The sequence below is a fragment of the Candoia aspera genome, chromosome 1 (assembly GCF_035149785.1).
Source record: "Candoia aspera isolate rCanAsp1 chromosome 1, rCanAsp1.hap2, whole genome shotgun sequence".
NCBI classification, from domain to species: domain Eukaryota; kingdom Metazoa; phylum Chordata; class Lepidosauria; order Squamata; family Boidae; genus Candoia; species Candoia aspera.
In genome coordinates this window covers 219,370,649-219,389,442 of record NC_086153.1, presented here as the reverse complement: position 1 = coordinate 219,389,442, position 18,794 = coordinate 219,370,649, and the positions used below count along the sequence as shown (strand labels likewise).

The window sequence follows — 18,794 nt, the reverse complement described above, 5'->3', positions numbered from 1 at the left end:
GGTCTATAGATAAAGATTTAACCTGAATGAATGATTTTTTTAAACTGTTACTGCTACTACCATCCTGACTGAAAGTACCTCTTTGTTTTTGTTTTTTCCCAATTACAGAGGAGGAGTATATTAGCATAGGAATAAAAAGGTCTGTATTAAAGATAACCAGTTTTATTGTGACATACGTAAGCTTTTGTGACTGAGAGCACACTTTGCCAGCAGTATGCAGTGTAACTAAAACTGCTGCAATTGCCTTCCCCTACAACATCCATCTCCTTGTTACTGACATAGGTAGTGTGTGCACACTTTTTTTTTCTTGTGCCTTCAAGTCAGTCTTGACTCCTGGAAGCTGCCTGGACAAGTCCCTGCAGTTTTCTTGGCAAGATTTCAGAAGTGGTTTGCCCTTGCCTGCTTCCCAGGGCTGAGAGAGAGGGACTGGCCCAAGGTCACCCAGCTGGCTTCGTGCCTACGGTGGGTCTAGAACTCAGGGTCTCCCAGTTTCTAGCCTGGTGCCTTAACCACTAGGCCAAACTGGCTCTCACAGGACACACATACCCCACACATTTTCAAATATAAAACCAAACCACAGAACAAGGAATCATATCCTAATAGGCAGCATTGAATGGCTGCATCTGGGTAGTTCTGAACGGCAAACCTAAAGTGCCTTCAAAGAAACTAAGATGGTCACTCAACTAACGTCATGTTGCAACGACTTGACTCTTTTGTATGCATGCAAAGTGAGAGTGTAAAACTTCATAGCTGTCTGCAACAACAAAAAACAAAACTGAAAAGAAGCTTGAATTGTTTACTTTTTAGTTCTTGCTTCACATCTATTTACTGATAATCAAGACAATAGCAACAATGTACTAGTCAATTTGGGCTGTTTATTCATAAAGTATGAGCAAATACAAACATTGTTTACTTAGCCATTCTGAACAGGAATGGATTTTTTGTGGGTTGGGGAAGATGAACATTTCTAGTTAAAAAGTCAACTTCTCAATTTTCATTAAACAATGAAAAACATCATTGATCTATGAAAAATCAAGTTTTTGTTAAAATCTGCTGTTCTCTTTGGGGAGGGATTTCCTTTAACTCTATCAGGAAAGTCTAGTGCTGCCGTTTTCTGTTTTTTTCTTTCTTATTTTTTTCTAAATTTATTTTTAGACATTCAGCAGTAAATATATAACATTTCTGTTATAAATATATAACAATATATTTACCAGTGTTTGAATAAGAGGATTTCATGGCATTTATAGTTTGCATGGTAAGAAAATTTCACATTCAGTGTGAGTAATGATTACACAGATTAAACTCTGAATGATCTTTTTGTCACAATAGATTTCATAATGCTAGGAAATTACAGTCCTAAATTACGCTTTGAAAAGGACTCAAATCATTCCCACTTCTTATATAGGTCTTAATTTAATGTATCATTCTCTAAAAAAAATAATAAGGCAATAGGTATACATGTGTATCTCAGATGTGGGTGAGTCATGGAAATACATGTTCTCCCTTGGAATGACATTTCCTTCTCCAAGTTTTTCTTTTTCTTTTAATCACATGACAGTAGGCATTTTACTTAAGAACAATATGCTTCAAATGAACTCCCAGCAGTCAGTTCAGGATCTACCTCTGAAACATACAGTCTCTAGACCAGTGGGCAGTTCAGAATGGTGCAGCGACAGTTCAGCAAAGGAGACGGTATTTCCTCGAGTTAGAGAAGACGCAGCACAAATGACCCACATTGCATTTTGGTTCCCTGGCAGAAATAGACAGCAGAGTAGTACACAGTTGGCACAGAGTTGTGATGAAGCTTTGTTGCTTTATCAGTGTAAACATGCTCTGTATTCCTATCATGATGGAAGCAGACAACACTGAAGGAAACCACAGGAACACAGAGACACTGTTGAAGGACAACCGTGTAATAGGCTGATCAGCTCTTCCTTCTTTGACCCACTGGACCTTTTGGCTCTAAGTCAGAACCTGGAATGTTTCCCAAGATATGCACTCACAGTCTCCTGTAAATATGGCTTCCTTGAAATGATGGCAGCAGCAGCAGGAGCTGTTAATTCCCGTTAAATGAATGAGCTCTTCTGGGAAGAAAGTTTCTATAGCTGCCTGTAAGGAATTGCTGAACCAGAGTGTGTAATAGCAAATTGCCAGATCTCTAAAACCTTACCTATTAAAAGCTAATGTAATAAGATAATGATCCATAATGAAACACATATAGCAATAATTTCTCACACCCAAAGGATCACAGAAGTTAATTATGAAATACAAAGGTGTTAATAAGCTGTCCTATCCAAATACGAAAATTCACCCCCTCTTCCAATCCTCTCTAAAGATAATGAAGGAAACAAACTATTAAGTGAAGATCAAAATTACTGAAAAGTTTCAAATCTCACTTTTAAAAATCTGAAATGGCTGCGGCATTCCCTTCAGCCTATCACTAGGACTCAGTACAACCCTCTGAAATAACTACTAGTTATAACCAGTTTTAATAACTAGTTTTCACAGCTGCTTGGTTAGATTTTGCAGACGTTACCTAAAGCCACACAAATAGGTGGCTGCAATAACAAGTCTAAGAAATGGGAAGGCTTTGATCCATTTGGCTTGCATTCTAGTGTTTTTTAATAGTAGACTTTGTGAACCTCTCCTTTATGCTTGACCATAAGAAAATTAAGACCCAGTTCCCAGAAGCTTGCATTTAATTAATTAAATTTAATTTCACTTCATATCACTCCCAGGTGTTACATAAACTGGATTAAGGACTTGCCTGAGATTCCAAAGCAGCTTCCTGGGCAGTACTGAAGAATGATCTGGTAGTGGTGGGAATGCTCTGGGTGGTTTTTCTTCTCGTGTGGCAAGAGATGCATCACTGACTGAAGTACACCTCAAAACACATGGAACTATTGCCATATCAAAGGCAAGGTGACTTGGTTGTCAAACCGAGGAACTGGAACTTTGTTTCTTTTAGGGAGAACCTTGTTGGCAAAATGCTTGAAATCCCCTCTGTGCTGGTATTACAGGTAGCACGTAGGAAAGCAAGTGTTTAGACAATCCCCGCCCCCGCCTCCCGCCCCCCAGCCACCATGGAATGGGCTGATCACCAAGAACACCAGCAGCCTGGGCCTAAAGCACAATGGAATCAGAGATAGAAGAATTTTAGTGTCAATAGCCTTCCCTGTGATCTAGGGAGCATTAACGTGGACCAGAAAAAATGGTACGCTCAAACAGACACTGCATGGTAATAGCTCTGATTACCTTTTGGCCACTGCCTCCATTTTCTTTTTTCAGGAGCATATGCAACTGATTTAAGAACAGTTGTTCCTATTTTTGAAACGGTATCATTTTTCACATTTGGGTCCCTGGGAAGAAAGAACTGAAATAGACTATATAAAATTATCCCTGCTCTGAAACATGCCATGATTTCTGATATCTGAAGAAAAAATAAGTAAGAAGAATGAAACTCTACTCTTTAAGTAGCTGAAAAATCCACCCGGATTACATCATGGCAAAAAATAAAAATCAAGCAAAACAACAGGAAAAGGAATACTTAATTTTCAGTTACTGCTGCAAAATGAATTACATTTTGCAAAAAAATGCAACTCTGTCTGAAACAATGCTTTACTCTGGTCTTGATCCAACAATTTCTTACAGACCTCAAGTGTTAATTAGTTAATAGCAAGTGTCCCAATTATTACAGATCTGCACAAGCAGCAGCTTCTGCTGGTGAAATTTATGCTTGCTCTCACAGGAACTTGACATACCTTCCTACAAGGGCCTAGCTTGGGTTAGGAGCCTGTAGCAATTTGACTGCCCAATCTCTCCATCGTTAGCAAACGGAAAGATCCGTAGCTGGCATCCTATCTGAATCACTAAAATCTGTCCCAGGCACTCAGCCAGGGTTTTTCACAGTTTAGGCACTAATCCTTGTTTTATGACTTCTGATTCTGTAAGGTAGTATGACATGCTGGTATCAGCACTGGACTGTCTTCTCACTTAAAACAGCATCCTGAGTCATTTTAGAGCCACTTACCAGTCGGTGTTTCTCACTTGGATGAAGGGCCTAGACTGCGCCCGCTTTCAGAGAATTCCTCCAAAAGATATTATAAAAGTACTACCGGCAGCTGCCCATGTGTTGAATGCTAGTCAACCTGAACTGGAAACCAATGGCTTAAAGCATAGTCAACCCAGCAACAGCAAACAGGTAAGAGTTCATGTGGGAACTGGCTTACATTTTTATCACACGCTCTATATTGTGGCCATCTCCACTGCTTAGCACCAAGAGTTTATACATTAGATGATGAGAAGGTATCATTAACAAGAGACTCACCTAGCCCAAGATGAAATGGCTTCTGCATCGGTCTAACGCAGCATAAAAGATAATGTTTCAAGGCTGGACTGGATTGTTTCAAAATGCTACAGACCCCAGTTTACTTTAATTGGAGCAGACTTGTTTTGTTTCTTGCTCCAATACTGGCAAACAATGGCAACTACTGATGCACATTGTATTTCTCTCTCTTTTTAAGTAGTACCGACTGGAAGACACTAAAGGACTTTGCCATAGGCTTTCTGGGTTAGGCTACACTATGGAGACATTCTTTAGAGACAAACTGAAATCAATATTCTTTTCTTTGTTCAAGTGAATAAAAAATTATAAAAAATAAAATCAGCATTAGCACAAAGCCTGGTAATTTCAACAAGGGCAGAGGGCCATCAGTCCAACACTGTCTTAAGAACCTCCTGGAATCAAAGCTAAAAGAGAAGAGTTTCTTTCCTCTCAGAATCTTCCATGGCTCCTGCTTCAACTCTCTTCATATTCTCCAGGAGAATAAATCATCTTTTGTGTATCCAAAGCCCATGCTTCATGTACCCAAACTTAAAGTTTTACTACATTGCTTAGAAATGTTTCAAAACATTTCTCTTGTGTGAAGTTATCTCATATTTGTTTTATAAATCTGACAGGATTTTTTCCATTAAAGGTTGCATATATTTTGCCATGTCACAGAAAATGCTGATGATACTGATCAATCCTGAAGCTTAAAAGCCAAACTCTTGAAAATGGTGTTCCACAAGTCTGTCTGACAACGTTCCTAATACTATTAACCTGTAGGCATATGAAGAATAAGTCTCAGCACTTTGCTAGGATTTCTCTTCCAATGTCCACAGAACTTTTGAAGTTGTACTGGGTAGTCGTATCATTCCACACAAATTTAGCACATTAGGGTTGGTTCCAGGATTATCTTGGTATCAGACACAAAGGAGCAACTCAAACTGTGATATCCATACCAGTATCTGCTATCTCTAGCTGAAGACTCCTCAAATATCCTAGACCAGGTCACCCATTATCCAAAAGCAGAAGGTCCACTTAAGGAGATGTGCTACTTGAAAGTAAGACCACCGATAAGAGAGAAAATAAAAGGCCCACTTATAATATTTACATCTATAGACTGGGCCAATATTTGGTCCATAAACTCAATTTTAAAAATAAAAATCATATAGGAAGTAATTCAGTTCTTGGGCAGATCTGTCCATCATCAGCTATTAGTAAAGGTCCTTCCAGGAGAGGCCTCAGGCCTGTAATCATATTTATTCAGTGTACTGGGATAATAGGTTGTTGTGTACACATTTGTTTGTTGCAAAGGATAGAAGTTGGTCCTGTCATCTGGTATTAAATTGTTCTTGTTCAGTGTCTGTGAAAGAAGAACAAAATAATTTTAGATATACTTTTATCCTACCTTTCTCAGTGTTAGAATTCTTGTCTTTTCTGTTCTCTAGTACCACTTCCAGTTGTAAACTTCCCTCTGGCTAAGCTATGACCACAGAGTTACTCTGTGCTTCTCTGTACAAACTTTCTGTTGGTTGGGATACAATGCCTCTGGCTCTGAAGAACTTGAGCCCTGCCACTACTATAAAACCAAGACCCACAGATGGTTTAATATTTGGGGGCTGATTCTTCAACATCACTTTGTAAACTGTTGAAGATGATAGAGAAATTGGGGAATTCCACTCCAATACCTAAATCTGGCTCTGAAAAAGTATGTTTCTCACCTGCCCCCTCCTTAAAACTTAATACACATTGCTACCCTATTTCCTTCAGAAAAATACATGAGCAATTAATTTTGCATCCTGAACAGTACTTGATAGTAAGAATAACACAATCAAGGACAAATTTAAATCCAAGATTCAAAAAGATAATGTTTAAATTACTAAATACAAAACAAGTAGAAATGAGAAAGTTTAAATGATGTTGAATTACTTACATAGAAACACTTTGGGTGGGGTCAAGGGAATTAGGATTAGTCGGAAATAGGCCAAACCTTACCTAAACTATGGACCAGTTACTCTCCTGAGTTTAGAGAGTTTTCCACAAAATTCTAGTTCAAAAGCCAAATTATAATCTTCACTTTATAATCCCACTATGGCAGGAGCACACTTGTCCTCAAACCATCCAGTGGTGACCACCAAATCCTCCAAGTTAGTATATTTTCCTCTTTCCTGATTGCTGGCATTTGTGTTTAACTCTACCTCTGTTTAGATAGTGCAACAGAGATCCAGATCAGGGTGTAAGACCCGTTTCAGTGTTGTAGAGGGATTGGAAAACTTTTTGGCTATACAGGCATATTTAGAATTTGGAGGTCACCCTGTGGGCAATTTTACAAAATGGCTGCAAAGGTAGGCATGGTAAATTACAAAGCACTCATTTATCACAACCAGTTAACCTTTTCCCTTTTTCTCTGCTGCTTGCATCTCCCCCCACACCCCTGCCAAAGTGGCCATAAGCTCACACTTCATAGCAGACATCCTATCGATCAATAAAGTGGTTGAACTAGCGAAGGGCTGCTCACTAACGTTCTGCGTGAGCGGGACAAAGCCAAACCCTCACACCCTTAAATAGCAGCATCCGCTGATCTTAAAAATGTGACAAGTCTACCTGGCTTGCTGCAGCTGCCATAAGGGTAATGACACCTCTGCAAGATGTATCACTGCTCTGCCAGGGTAATTTCACTGCATGTGAACCACACCTCCCTAGCATGGCTGACTGCTCAATCAATTAAAGGGAGTCCGGGGAAGGCACAATTGCATTTGACTAAGCTGCACTGCTAAATCCTTGCTTTCCCTCCCTAGCCAATATGATACAAATTCAAAAGCCCCTGGAAGGGCTATTTAGTACTGCAAGATGACAGCATGGAACGGATGCAGCTTCTCCCCCCCACAGGCTTTTTCAATCCTCCACCAAACCCCTTCCTTTTCAGGTCAGCCTCTGCCCCTTGAGAAGACGTGCTTTGCTGCTTCAGCTGTCAATGCTTCCCAAATGGGGGGAAAGCCTTTGCTCCAAACGCAACTCGTGAGTAACAAAACTGTAGGTTTCAGTCTGGGCTGCTTAGAGGGTGGTGTCAAAGAGAGATCGCTGCTGGCTTTCCAAACTGCTGCAATTCATCAGCTTTTGACTAGTGGCCGAACCAGGTACCAATTCCCTCTTGATGCCTGTGTGGACTGTCCGGGCAGAAGGGAAGCGTGCCGCAGAGAGGCCACTGTGTCTGTTACACCAGGCATAGGCATAAAAGAAGGCAAAAGGAAAAAGCCGGTGAGAATGGAAAGAGTAAGCTAAAAGATAGGAGAGTGTCATCTCACGCTTCTGAGAGATGGAGGAGTAAAACAAGTATCTACAGATACGTGCCTGGCTCAGCCACATACTTCTGGAAATGGAAAGCTTGCTTTGCTCTCTCTATCATGCAAAATGAAGGGGAGAAAATGTTATTTGCAGGAGCACCCAGAATGACTATCTGCAAGGGAACAAGATATTGTCAGGCAACGTTTGAAACATCACATCCTCTTTTATTTCTCATTTCCGAGCTGAAAGGTGCACTGATTTTCTTCCTCCTGCGATTTCAACTTCCCTCCAAAAGGTCGTCTTATTGGAAGAAATATGCAAACAAAAAATCATAGGATGTTTTCCAGCCCATGGCATGTATGTTTGGCTACAGCAAAATCTCTCTCAATGGCGAGTGTAATGCCAGGGTTCATACTGTGCTCACCTGATGAAAACAGGTCTCATATTGTCAACGATGGGAAGGCTACCTTACAGAGACGTCAACAGTCTTCCTATGCCTCAGGACTGCATTTGCATGAAAGTCATAAGCCTGGGTTTCACTGACAGACAGACAACCCTTTTTCTGCCTTAATCTTGCCTAATTCAGAACTGCTGACATTTCCTTTGCTTAAGTCTTTACAGATTGCAATTTTTAAAACTCAAGTCAACCTCATCCATTCATTTCAAAGCCCAGCTCTTTTTTTCTAAATATGTGGGCATTCCTAAATGACTGGGGTCTTCCTTGAGGTGCTCCTTAATTGAATTGTGTAGCTATTTGGGCAATCTCATTAAAGTCCTAGAGAATGATTAATCTTTTCTTTACGAATTCTGTGCAATCCCAAGAATGTTCCATATGTGGCCAGCACTAATGTGTGTGATTTTCTTTTTAACAGTGCTGTATCCATTGCATGGCCCCTTTTTTATACCCTCTATAAACTAGCAACCATGACTAAATTATATGGTGTGTGGAAAAAGTACTTGCACTGAATATTTCAAATTTGGCTAATACACATTTAACTGCCTTGAAAGTACTTTAGAGCTGTACTGATCACACAAAAAGCCAACCTTCTCCCGCATCCTAGACTGTGGAAAGCCAACATTTTGGATGTGAGAAAACTGCACCCTCCCCTTAATGTTTTCCAGCAACTGATACTCAAACTAAGATTGCCTCTGACACTAAATATAATGTAAGATCTAAGCCCAATGACTCAGGTATAAGATTCATTAATTCTTCTGATCTCATTTCAATGGTTTATTTCAGTTTAGGTTATTCTGCAGAGCCATTTTATGTAGAGAAAACAGAGGCAGAATTATGACAGTGCAAAATGTTTCAGATTTGAAATGCCCCTTCCTGGGCTCAACACAACTATTTTGAGTGTGAAACATGCTGCTTTGAAACACTTCCAATATGATCAGAGTGGTCCAACTCTCTCATGAAATGGCTGTTTTGCACTCCAAATGGGGGCCTTGAAATGACAGTGGGGTGGTTTGAAAGGAGGTTATCTGCTTGAGTCTTCTTGGAAGCAAAGGACTAACCACTCCTAGATAGATATTATGGATTAGATGGATCTGAGGCTTGAGGGAGCACTGATCATTCATGCTTTAGAAAAGTGCCTTGTACTCTCAGTGAAGTGGTCACTCTAGCCTACCACAGCCTACTTAATTTGGCCTGTTTTCCAATGTTTCAGACAAAAAAAATTTCTAAATCTGCAATTATGAAAGCTTTTAACTGCAGATGTCAGGGCTCGAACCTGAGACATCTGCACACAAAGAATATAGTGTATCAGGGAGCTATCAGGACCGATCCTACTGACCCTACTAGGGCTTCACCATTTTGAACATTCTTAGTGGAGACTCAGATTCTGTTAAGGGATCCATACAATCATTTGGTACTTTTTAATACTAAAATCAGTCAGCCACCATGGAATATTATAGTCATTAACAACAGAGGGGTTATAACATAAATTATGTACATGGACCTTTTGGAACTTGCTCTTTTAAGAGCAGCCTTGCTGGCTAGGAATTGTGAAAGTTGTAATTCAATACATCAAGAGGGCATCAGTGGGGAAGACCATTTAAAAGCAGTGGCTAGAAGTGCAGTGCTTGTTTTTTTAATAGCTTGTGTTATTACAATCCAAACAACCCAGCTGAGCTGATGATGACATAAGGAATTCTATTATAATGCACAATGTAAACAACTTGTATTACAATATGCATTCAGGCTGAACATAATACGCTACTGTCAAATTGCTGTAGAAATTGTAGCTAATTTAATGAACACAAATGGCTGAGGAGATGACTTGAAAAATGCTCTCCTTACCTTCCTAAAACATCTGACAACAGAACCTAGAATATTATTGAAAAGAATAAGAAGGTGCTGGAGAGAAGAGAAGTTAGGGTCAGATGTTTTTTCATTCTAGAAAACACCGAAAGGCTACTGTCATCAACAGTAGTTCTGTCTCTGCTGAATTAATATTCATGGAAACTTAATGCCCAGGCAGGTAACATCTCCTTGAAATTAAATCTTATTTAATGCTGTGGTTAAAGCATAAACAATGCTATCAACTTTTTGACTGATTGGTGAACAGGAAATATTAATGATTGAAAAATAAGCAATAATGTTATCTTTGGAATCCCTGTATTCTTATATACTACGGCTCTAATATAGGCGCTTGCTGCTTCTCCTTCCTTCCAGGCTCCACACGCACACGGACACATGCACATGCAAACGCAGAGTGTCAAAAGATGATTTTGCTCCTTTAATGGTGGGACTAGTTTGTCTGAAGCTGAAAAGATCTATTTTTGCATATTGAGTTCAAATCTGATTCTCTGGATTGAAACATAGACCACATAAGTCTTGCACTGTTTGCAACCCTTCCATATATCCTCCCCCACACAAAATGAAAAAGTTTTAAAATCCTTTAGCCCAGTATGAAAAAAACGTATTTTCAGAATGTAAGTACAAATTTTATTGTAAGAGACAGGAAACAGAGAAGAAGGAATCTGCATTTTGAAAACACCGCTGAACAGGTTAAACGCTTTATTTTAGCAAATGCTCCACTTAATTTTTTCTTTGTTTCATATCCACCTGTATTATCCCTCTTTAAAGGTATGTATGTACAGTATGTGCCTGAATAATCACTGTCCTTTATGCCACTACTTTAACACACTATGTATCAGCTCCAGGCTCTCATTATTTTTTATTTATATTCTGTCCTTCCTTAATTCTGGTTACTCTCCTTATGCCTTTTGTTCTTAAATGGAGGATTATAGAAACAGCAGAAAAATGTAGGGTGGGAGAGCTTATAGCAGTAGTTGTGGTTGTGACTGATAGGGATGACAGCTTTTTCTCATTAAAAACAAAAGCTGTAGTCATAACTAATTCAGTCATATTCTTCTGCTGTGTCCTTTAAATAATGCCGCAATTGACTACGTCTCCTAATAACCCGACTGTCTTCCACTTCCTTCATTACAGCAGATGCCCTACTTTGCAGAATCTCATCTTCGTTTCTGCCTTTGGAAAGCTGACGGGACCTAAACTGGACATCTCCAACGTGGTGCAACTAATGCATTAGCCATTCATAACACAGAGGGGGTTATTGTGAAAAATCCAGTTCTTCAGAAGAGTTTTCAGCACTGCTCATGACATTAAGACTACAATCACATACTCATGAAAAGTTCTGTTAATTTCAAAAGTACGTATTCACCTTACCACTCTGTTATCTAAGTAGAATAGGGCAAAGAGCTTGGGGCCCTTTAGATTTCACTGAAGCACAACACCCCCCTCCCCCAATATCTGGACCAGGTGATTCTTCACCTGTGCAGGGAAAGAAACAGAATAAACATAATTTATTTCCTGTCTTTTTTTCATCTCACATTTTCTCCACTCACCAATTCAGAACAGATGCTTAACCTACCCTTACAGATGTTATGCCCAGCATCTTCTGGCTCCAGTTTTCTGATCTACATTTACTGTATATTAACTTTCCTACTATATTTACATTATCATTCTTCCAATAAACCCTGGGGATTGCAGTTCTATGGTGGAGGAAAACAGATACTTCATCATGAATAACGCAGTTACTACACTGTAGCTTTTAAGAGAAGAGAAGCTATGATAGGAGAAAACCAATTCACATGTATATTGCCAGTGAATTTCTAAGCATCATCTTCAGTTTTCTATATGGAACTTCGTCTACTAGTGGCCCAGCATGACTCTTCTTCTACAGTTTTCTCCTTTAAGGACCCACTTCCTAACAACTCATTTTCTAAACTCAGCCTAATTGCACCCCAATTTCCTCTTGGAAACTCCCCTCCCCATCCCTATTACCCATGATTTATTTATTTGTTTGTCTGTTTATCAAATTTTATCACCACCCATCTCCCCCAAAAGGAGGGACTCTGGGTGGTTTACAATAAAAGCAAAATATAAAATTCAATACAATTATAAATACCATAAATATAAATAGACAATAAAAATATAAAATGTGCTAAAATCCAGATGGCTAAAGATTCCGTATCAATCCGTGAGTGTAAAGGGCCATTCTAGGGGGCTAGCCATTCCCAGGAATGACTATTGCCCTTCCAGCTCCAGGCACACTGGCAAAACCAGGTTTTTAGTTGTCTTTCAAAGTCCAGGAGTGAGGGGGCTTGTCTCACCTCCGGGGGAAAGATGTTCCAGAGGGTGGGGGCTACTGCAGAGAAGGGCCACTTCCTGGACTCCACCAGGTGGAATTCTTTTACAGATGGGGTCCATAACATTCCCTCTCTGCATGACTGGGTGGAGCAGGTCGATGTGATCGGGATGAGACAGTCCCTCAGGTAACCTGGCCCTATGCCATGTAGGGCTTTAAAGTTAATAACCAATACCTTGAATTGGACCTGGAAGCAAATTGGAACCCAGTGCAGCTCACGTAGCAAAGGTGTTACATGTGCCAACCTTGGGGCACCTAGAATTGCTCACGTGACTGCATTCTGGACCAGTTGTAGCTTCCAGATACTCTTCAAGGGTAGCCCCATTTAGAGCACATTACAGTAGTCTATATGGGAGATGACCAGGGCATGAGTGACCATTCAAAGGGCCTCTCAGTCCAGGAAAGGGCGTAACTGGCGCACAACATGAAGTTGAGCAAAGGCCTCCTGGCCACAACTGCCACCTGCTCTTTCAGCAGGAGTCGTGAGTCCGGAAGGACCCCCAAGTTACACACTGGGTCTGTTTGGGGCAGTGCAACCCCATCCAGAACCAAAGATGATAATTTCCCAGATACCGAGGAGCCATTAACCCACAGCCACTTGGTCTTACCAGCAGAAGCCTGTTGTTCCCCATCCAGGCCCCCACAACCCCCAGGCACCTGGAGAGGGTGGTCATGGCATCACTTACGTTACCTGGGATGGAGATGTATAATTGAGTATCATCAACATACTGATGATCCCTCACTCCGTGGTGACGGATGATCTCACCCAGCAGTTTCATATAGATATTAAAAAGAAGCAGAGAGAGTACCGAGCCCTGTGGCATTCCACAAAGAAGGGGCCGCGGGCCAGATCTCTCGCTCCCTATCACCACCGATTGAGACTGGCCCTGGAGGAAGGAGGTGAACCAGCGCAGTACTACGCCGCCCACCCCCAACTCCCTGAGCCACCCCAAAAGGATACCATGGTTGATGGTATCAAAAGCCGCTGAGAGGTCAAGAAGAGCTAGGATGGATGTACTGCCCCCATCCCGCTCCCGCCAAAGGTCATCCATAAGTGTGACCAATGCTGTTTCCATCCCATAACCGGGCCTGAAACCTGAAAGGGGTCTAGATAATCCATTTCATCCAGAATCCTCTGGAACTGCAACGCCACCACTTTCTCGAACACCTTCCCCAAAAAAGGGAGGTGGGAGACTAGATGGAAATTGTCCAGTACAGTAGGGTCCAGCTATCGTTTCTTGAGGAGGGGGTGCACCAGCGCTTCCTTAAAGGCCAACGGGAACACCCCATCTCCCAAGTATGTATTTACCATCATCTGGAAAACAACCACACGTCACCTCCCAAGCTGCCTTCACCAGCCAAGAGTGACATGGATCTAATTGGCAAATGGTGGCATTTACAATCTGGAGGATCTCGTCCACTTCCTCGGACCCAACAGGATAAAACTGTTCCCAGATAACTGAGTAAGTACGTTCCCTGGGCCTCTCCACCTGTCTCATGATCTTTTACTCTCAGCATATTTTTCTATGCTAGGAGGCAAAATTCAGGTGATCATGTTTATGAATGATACTGTCATGAGTACTGATGGCGAGCAGGAAGGGGCTCCCATCCAGGCTGTAAGGCACATGCGTAGTACTGAGGAATTAAGCAGCCATTCAAAGAGACACAGATCAGGCCCACCTTAGCTTTTGGGGTTTATATGTCTGGGTTTTTCCCACACTTATTCAGTTTGTTAGGATTCTGTTTATGTAGCAGTAATAAACATTAGAGTACTACTCCTCGTCTCAGTGTGTGTCTCACTGTTAGGACAGATACTGATACCTCAGTGTAGCCTTGAGCACCATCCTGGCATTAAATAAATGTTTGGTGGTGTCTAAGGACTCCATCTGATTATGGAACAGAAAGAAGCAAATGCTTTCAGGACAGTGGAAATATCTCAGTTAAAGAAGCTGTACCTGAAACAAACAGGATATGTATGGTCTTTCTGCATCAATCAACATGCATTTAATTAGACGAAAGAGATGGGAGAAAGCAGGAAGGCTAGGGGAGATTTTCATTTGTCTGAAAGAATTTACATTCTCCAAATTCATTCTGATTTGTGCTTAACCAAAATGTTTTCTTATTAACTTGCAAACAACTTTCTGCCATTGTAACCTGCAAAAACACTGTAGAATAATTTGTGGAGAGAATTCAGTAAAGAGGAAAGGACAATACAGTACCCTTCATCTGTAGTCATTTAACTGCAGCTGCACCCACAAATACCAATGGAATTTGCCTATGTGCAAAGCTAATCGATATATTCATGATCCTGGAAACATGAATGACATCTATCTTTGAGATAGTTTATTTCTTATTGAGATAGTCATGATCAGGAAAAGTCCTAAATTCAACGTAAGTTCAAGCAGGATAAATTTCCTTAGCACTGGCTTCTCTCCACCTATGACCCTTTGCAAATTCCTGCCTGCCTATCTTGGATAATCTGACATATAGTCAAGGACTAGAAGAGAAAAGGAGGATGTGGAAGGGCTTTGTGCCTGTTACGGTAGACTGAAAACACTGAGCTATTATCTCCCCCACAAATCACAATATCTCACAAAAAGCTCACAGGCATAAGAGGATTGCCCCAAAGACCAGACATTCAGCTCTGTTCATTCTCAGTGATGCATATGAAATTCTCCTAGAAACCTAATGCAGAATTAGGGACTGCCAAAGTACTCAAATTGCCTTATAAAGTGAGCATGAACTAGCACTAGAATTAAGGGGATGGGGGGTTTCTGGTAGTTTCCACTTTGTTCTGGCCTTACCACTTTTGAGAATACAGCTCTTGCTCCAGAAAAAAGAAAAAAAAGTTTTGCTTTCTCACCCTAAAAAAAGTCTACATAGATATAAAACCAGACTCAAATTATCCTACTTCGGACACATTATGTGAAGACCCAGCATTCTGGAGAAGGCGCTAGGGCTGGGAAAGGTGGAAGGAAAGAGAAGAAGATGACAGACAGAAGGTGGATGGACTCAGTTACAGGAGCAATGAGCGCACTGTTGGAAGAGCTGAAGGACCAAGTTAGGGACAGATCATCATGGAGAAACTCTATCTGTGTGGTTGCTAGGAGTCAACAATGACTTGATGGCACGTAATCAATCAATCAGTAGATACAAAGGTGGCCTCTCCAAAGAAAGTAACTTAACCATTTTCCTAATGCAAAGGGGTTATGTGTTTACTGGAAAGGTAAAGGTAAAGGTTTCCCTTGACATTAAGTCCAGTCGTGTCCAACTCTAGGGGGCAGCGCTCATCTCCGTTTCAAAGCCGAAGAGCCGGTGTTTGTCCGTAGGCACTTCCGTGGTCATGTGGCCGGCATGACTACACGGAACGCTGTTACCTGCCCACCAAAGCGGTACCTATTAATCTATTCACATTTGCATGTTTTCGAACTGCTAGGTTGGCAGGAGCTGGGACTAGCAACGGGAGCTCACCCCGTCACGCGGATTTGAACCACCGACCTTCTGATAGGCAAGCTCAGCAGCTCAGCGGTTTAACCCGCAGCGCCACCACATCCCTGTGCTTACTGGTAGCAGCAAAGAATTGAACTAAACATGCTATTTATAAATTCAAACTATTTTAACAATATTTTCTAATGAAAACTGTCCAAAGGATCTTCCAATAAAAAAGTATAATTAAGACACATTTTTAAAAGCAACAAAAGAAAATCCACAGGTGGTAACAACAACTGGAAGAGGAACACATAATGACAATACTGCCCATATTATAAATGATTTCCTGCATTAAGAAGGTGCCCTATCAGGGAGAAAAGCTCTAGTTTAACTAGAGCCTAGCCAATTGAGACAAGGTGAGTGAAAAAGTGTCCAGTCCTGCAATCTCCACTTGCATATGGAAGGTTTAGGGAGGATGCAGCAAATTATTTTTCTAAATATGCTGTTAAGCTGTAAGGATCACAAGCTAGGTGTACTATGAGACTTCAAGTATTTAGCTCTGCTTCATCATCTGAGAAAACAAAGTAAAGCAATACAGTATACTCCCTTTTATGGTCTATCAAGATCTCCATAAACAAAACAGTGTACTCATAGCTTCTAAGGTAGGTTTCAATCTTCTTCGGGGGTGTTAGCAGTAGGGATACGTAATCTTCCTCTTGCTATGCCTTTTCCCCACAGGCATTCTATATGGAGGAAAAATATGCAACTCCTTAAATCACAGAAAGGAACCGAAACATGGATGAAAGGGCTGACACTCCACTTTCAGCCTGAATATAATGAAGCTGTGCTGGGTGATAGTTTTCCTGGCATCTCTTCAGTATAAAGTTTGTTCATTTAAATTCTAAAATTATTATTGATGCATCCAGCCTCCATACCAGCTGATCACACATGTATTGTTTCCTTCCCATTTGTTTGCTGGCAGTGATAGACTTTCCATGTGCAATCTGGCACCTATAGGGCAGGGGAAGCCTGAATAAGGACTCACAGGCTTCAAAACTCAAGCAAACAGGACTGGAAGGTTGAAGGATTGCTACTATGTACCAAACTCTACTTTCCAGCTCTGAACATTATTTGAAAATTGGTTTCATACAATGGTATTCACTTGAAAATCTGTGGAAATGCTTTGCTCTATCATCAGCACTCTTTGGAAGCCTGATTTTCCAAGGAGGCTCTCAACTTGGTTTTAAGTGCATCCTGCTTTCTGTACCTGCTCCCTGTTTACTTGTTTTTTAACTACAGGGCGAAGAATAGTAATCTTTGCCATAATCTCTGCAAGTTAATCAATTGTTTTTAAGAGGTATTTTCCCTTGTCTTCAAGTTACTTCGTTGATTACAGATGCTGGATGCTTTATTATTTGTTAATTGCTACTGCAACATTTGTTAGCTAGCCAGGATCATTTCTTGATCAGGGAAATTTTCAGCTAAACTGAAAAAGAGGTTACCAAGGTAATTCATACACAGTAGAGAATATTTTCTTATGAATAAGCCTACCAAACAAACAACCCATTTGGTCACATCAATATGGTGTTTCCTATGCCCATCAAATCTATTATATATGTACCTATGAACAAAAGAAACTGCTTTTTGACCTCTTCTGACACTGATTAAAATTTGGATGAAGAGAGAATTTACATGAAATGAAAAAGATTATCTATAGAAAAATAGGGAAAAGGAAGAAAGCATAGGTAAGGTTTCAAACCTGAACATTCAGCCTTTAATAGGATGCCGCACAACTAAATGAATACATCTACTGCTCTTCCCTTCAGAAACTTGTCTCAGTTATATTACCAGGTCTAGGTTTATAATCATGGTGATGGGCAAAGCAAGGCCATCTTCTACGGGATAACAGGCTTTTTAAGCCACAACAAATCTCTCTGTACTAAAATAGGCCATGCCTGAAAAGGAGGCACAAAATAAACAACAGAATCAGAAGAATCATGTGGTAGGTTCTGACTTGACAAAGCCATATTCAGTGGTTAGGATAGCTCTGCCACGTGATTTTACTGGTCATAAAATTTAACTAAAAGTGTATTGTAAAAAGAAAATGAGGGATTTGCATGAAAAGTTAGGAACCACTGGGTACAGTAGGAATACTGGGCCCTCCGTTGCAGAACTTCAACTCCCAATAGCCCTAATCAGCATAATTCATGGTAAAAACGCTGGAAATGATAGGTTATTAATGTCTGGAAGGTCATAGGTTATCTATTTCTACTGCAAATGTATAGTATGCTCAAAGTAGATCAATTCATGGGTACAGTCTTTTACCTTGAATTCCATAGGTGTGTATTTTTCATTCTTGGGAGTTGAGTTGCCTTTGTAATGAAGATGATTGGGAGTGGTGGGATGGATAACAGTTGACTCCTGAGATTGCCTCTGGCACCGCTGACAGTAAACGTAGATCACAAAGGTTAAGAGGCTAGAGCCAAAGAAACAGGAGATTCCTGTGGCAATAAGGTGGATGAGGCTAAAACCTGGGAGAGATGGTATTAAGAGATACTAAGGTCAGGGACACAAAAATGACAAAACAGCGACACTTTTCTCAGCTGTAAGGTGCAACATTCTTACTCCAATTTGGAAACAAAACATTACAAGCTTTCATACATTGCTAGCACGCTGGCACTACTTCCACAATATGCTTGTCCACAACTCACTCTCCCATCTGCACTACCACACTCACTGCTGCACTGGATGCCAGCTGGCCTCTGGGTGCAATGCCGGTTACCATCTTTTAAGGCTTTCATGGCATAGGGCCTAGTTATTTGAGGAACCACCTACCTCCAACAGTTTCGGCCCATCCTGTAAGATTGGGCAGAGCAGATGTGCTCCAGGTGTCCTTGATTAAATAATTCCATCGATGGGGACCTAGGAAGCAAGCGTTCTTTGGAACAGTATCCCTCCTGAGATCCATATGGCTCCCACCCTCTTGACGTTCCAAAAGTCACTGAAAACTTGGCTATTCTCCCAGGCCTTCGGATGGGTAGATTGCCAAGCTGTTATTGTCTCCTGCTTTTAAACACTGTAAG

At 40.9% G+C, this 18,794-nt stretch overlaps 1 protein-coding gene across 1 annotated transcript in view; it reads right to left on the bottom strand.

Moving 5' to 3' along the window:
• Positions 1 to 856: 856 nt before the first annotated feature.
• The window catches only part of SEMA5B (semaphorin 5B), a 201,012-nt gene continuing 183,074 nt past the window's right edge, over positions 857 to 18,794 (bottom strand). Inside the window, exons 21-22 of the mRNA XM_063309048.1 lie at positions 18,037 to 18,242; positions 857 to 5,687 (exon numbers count right to left, since the gene is read on the bottom strand). Of these exons, the coding sequence (XP_063165118.1) occupies positions 5,532 to 5,687; positions 18,037 to 18,242 (362 nt within the window). The 3' untranslated portion in view covers positions 857 to 5,531. The remainder of the gene's footprint in view (positions 5,688 to 18,036; positions 18,243 to 18,794) is intronic.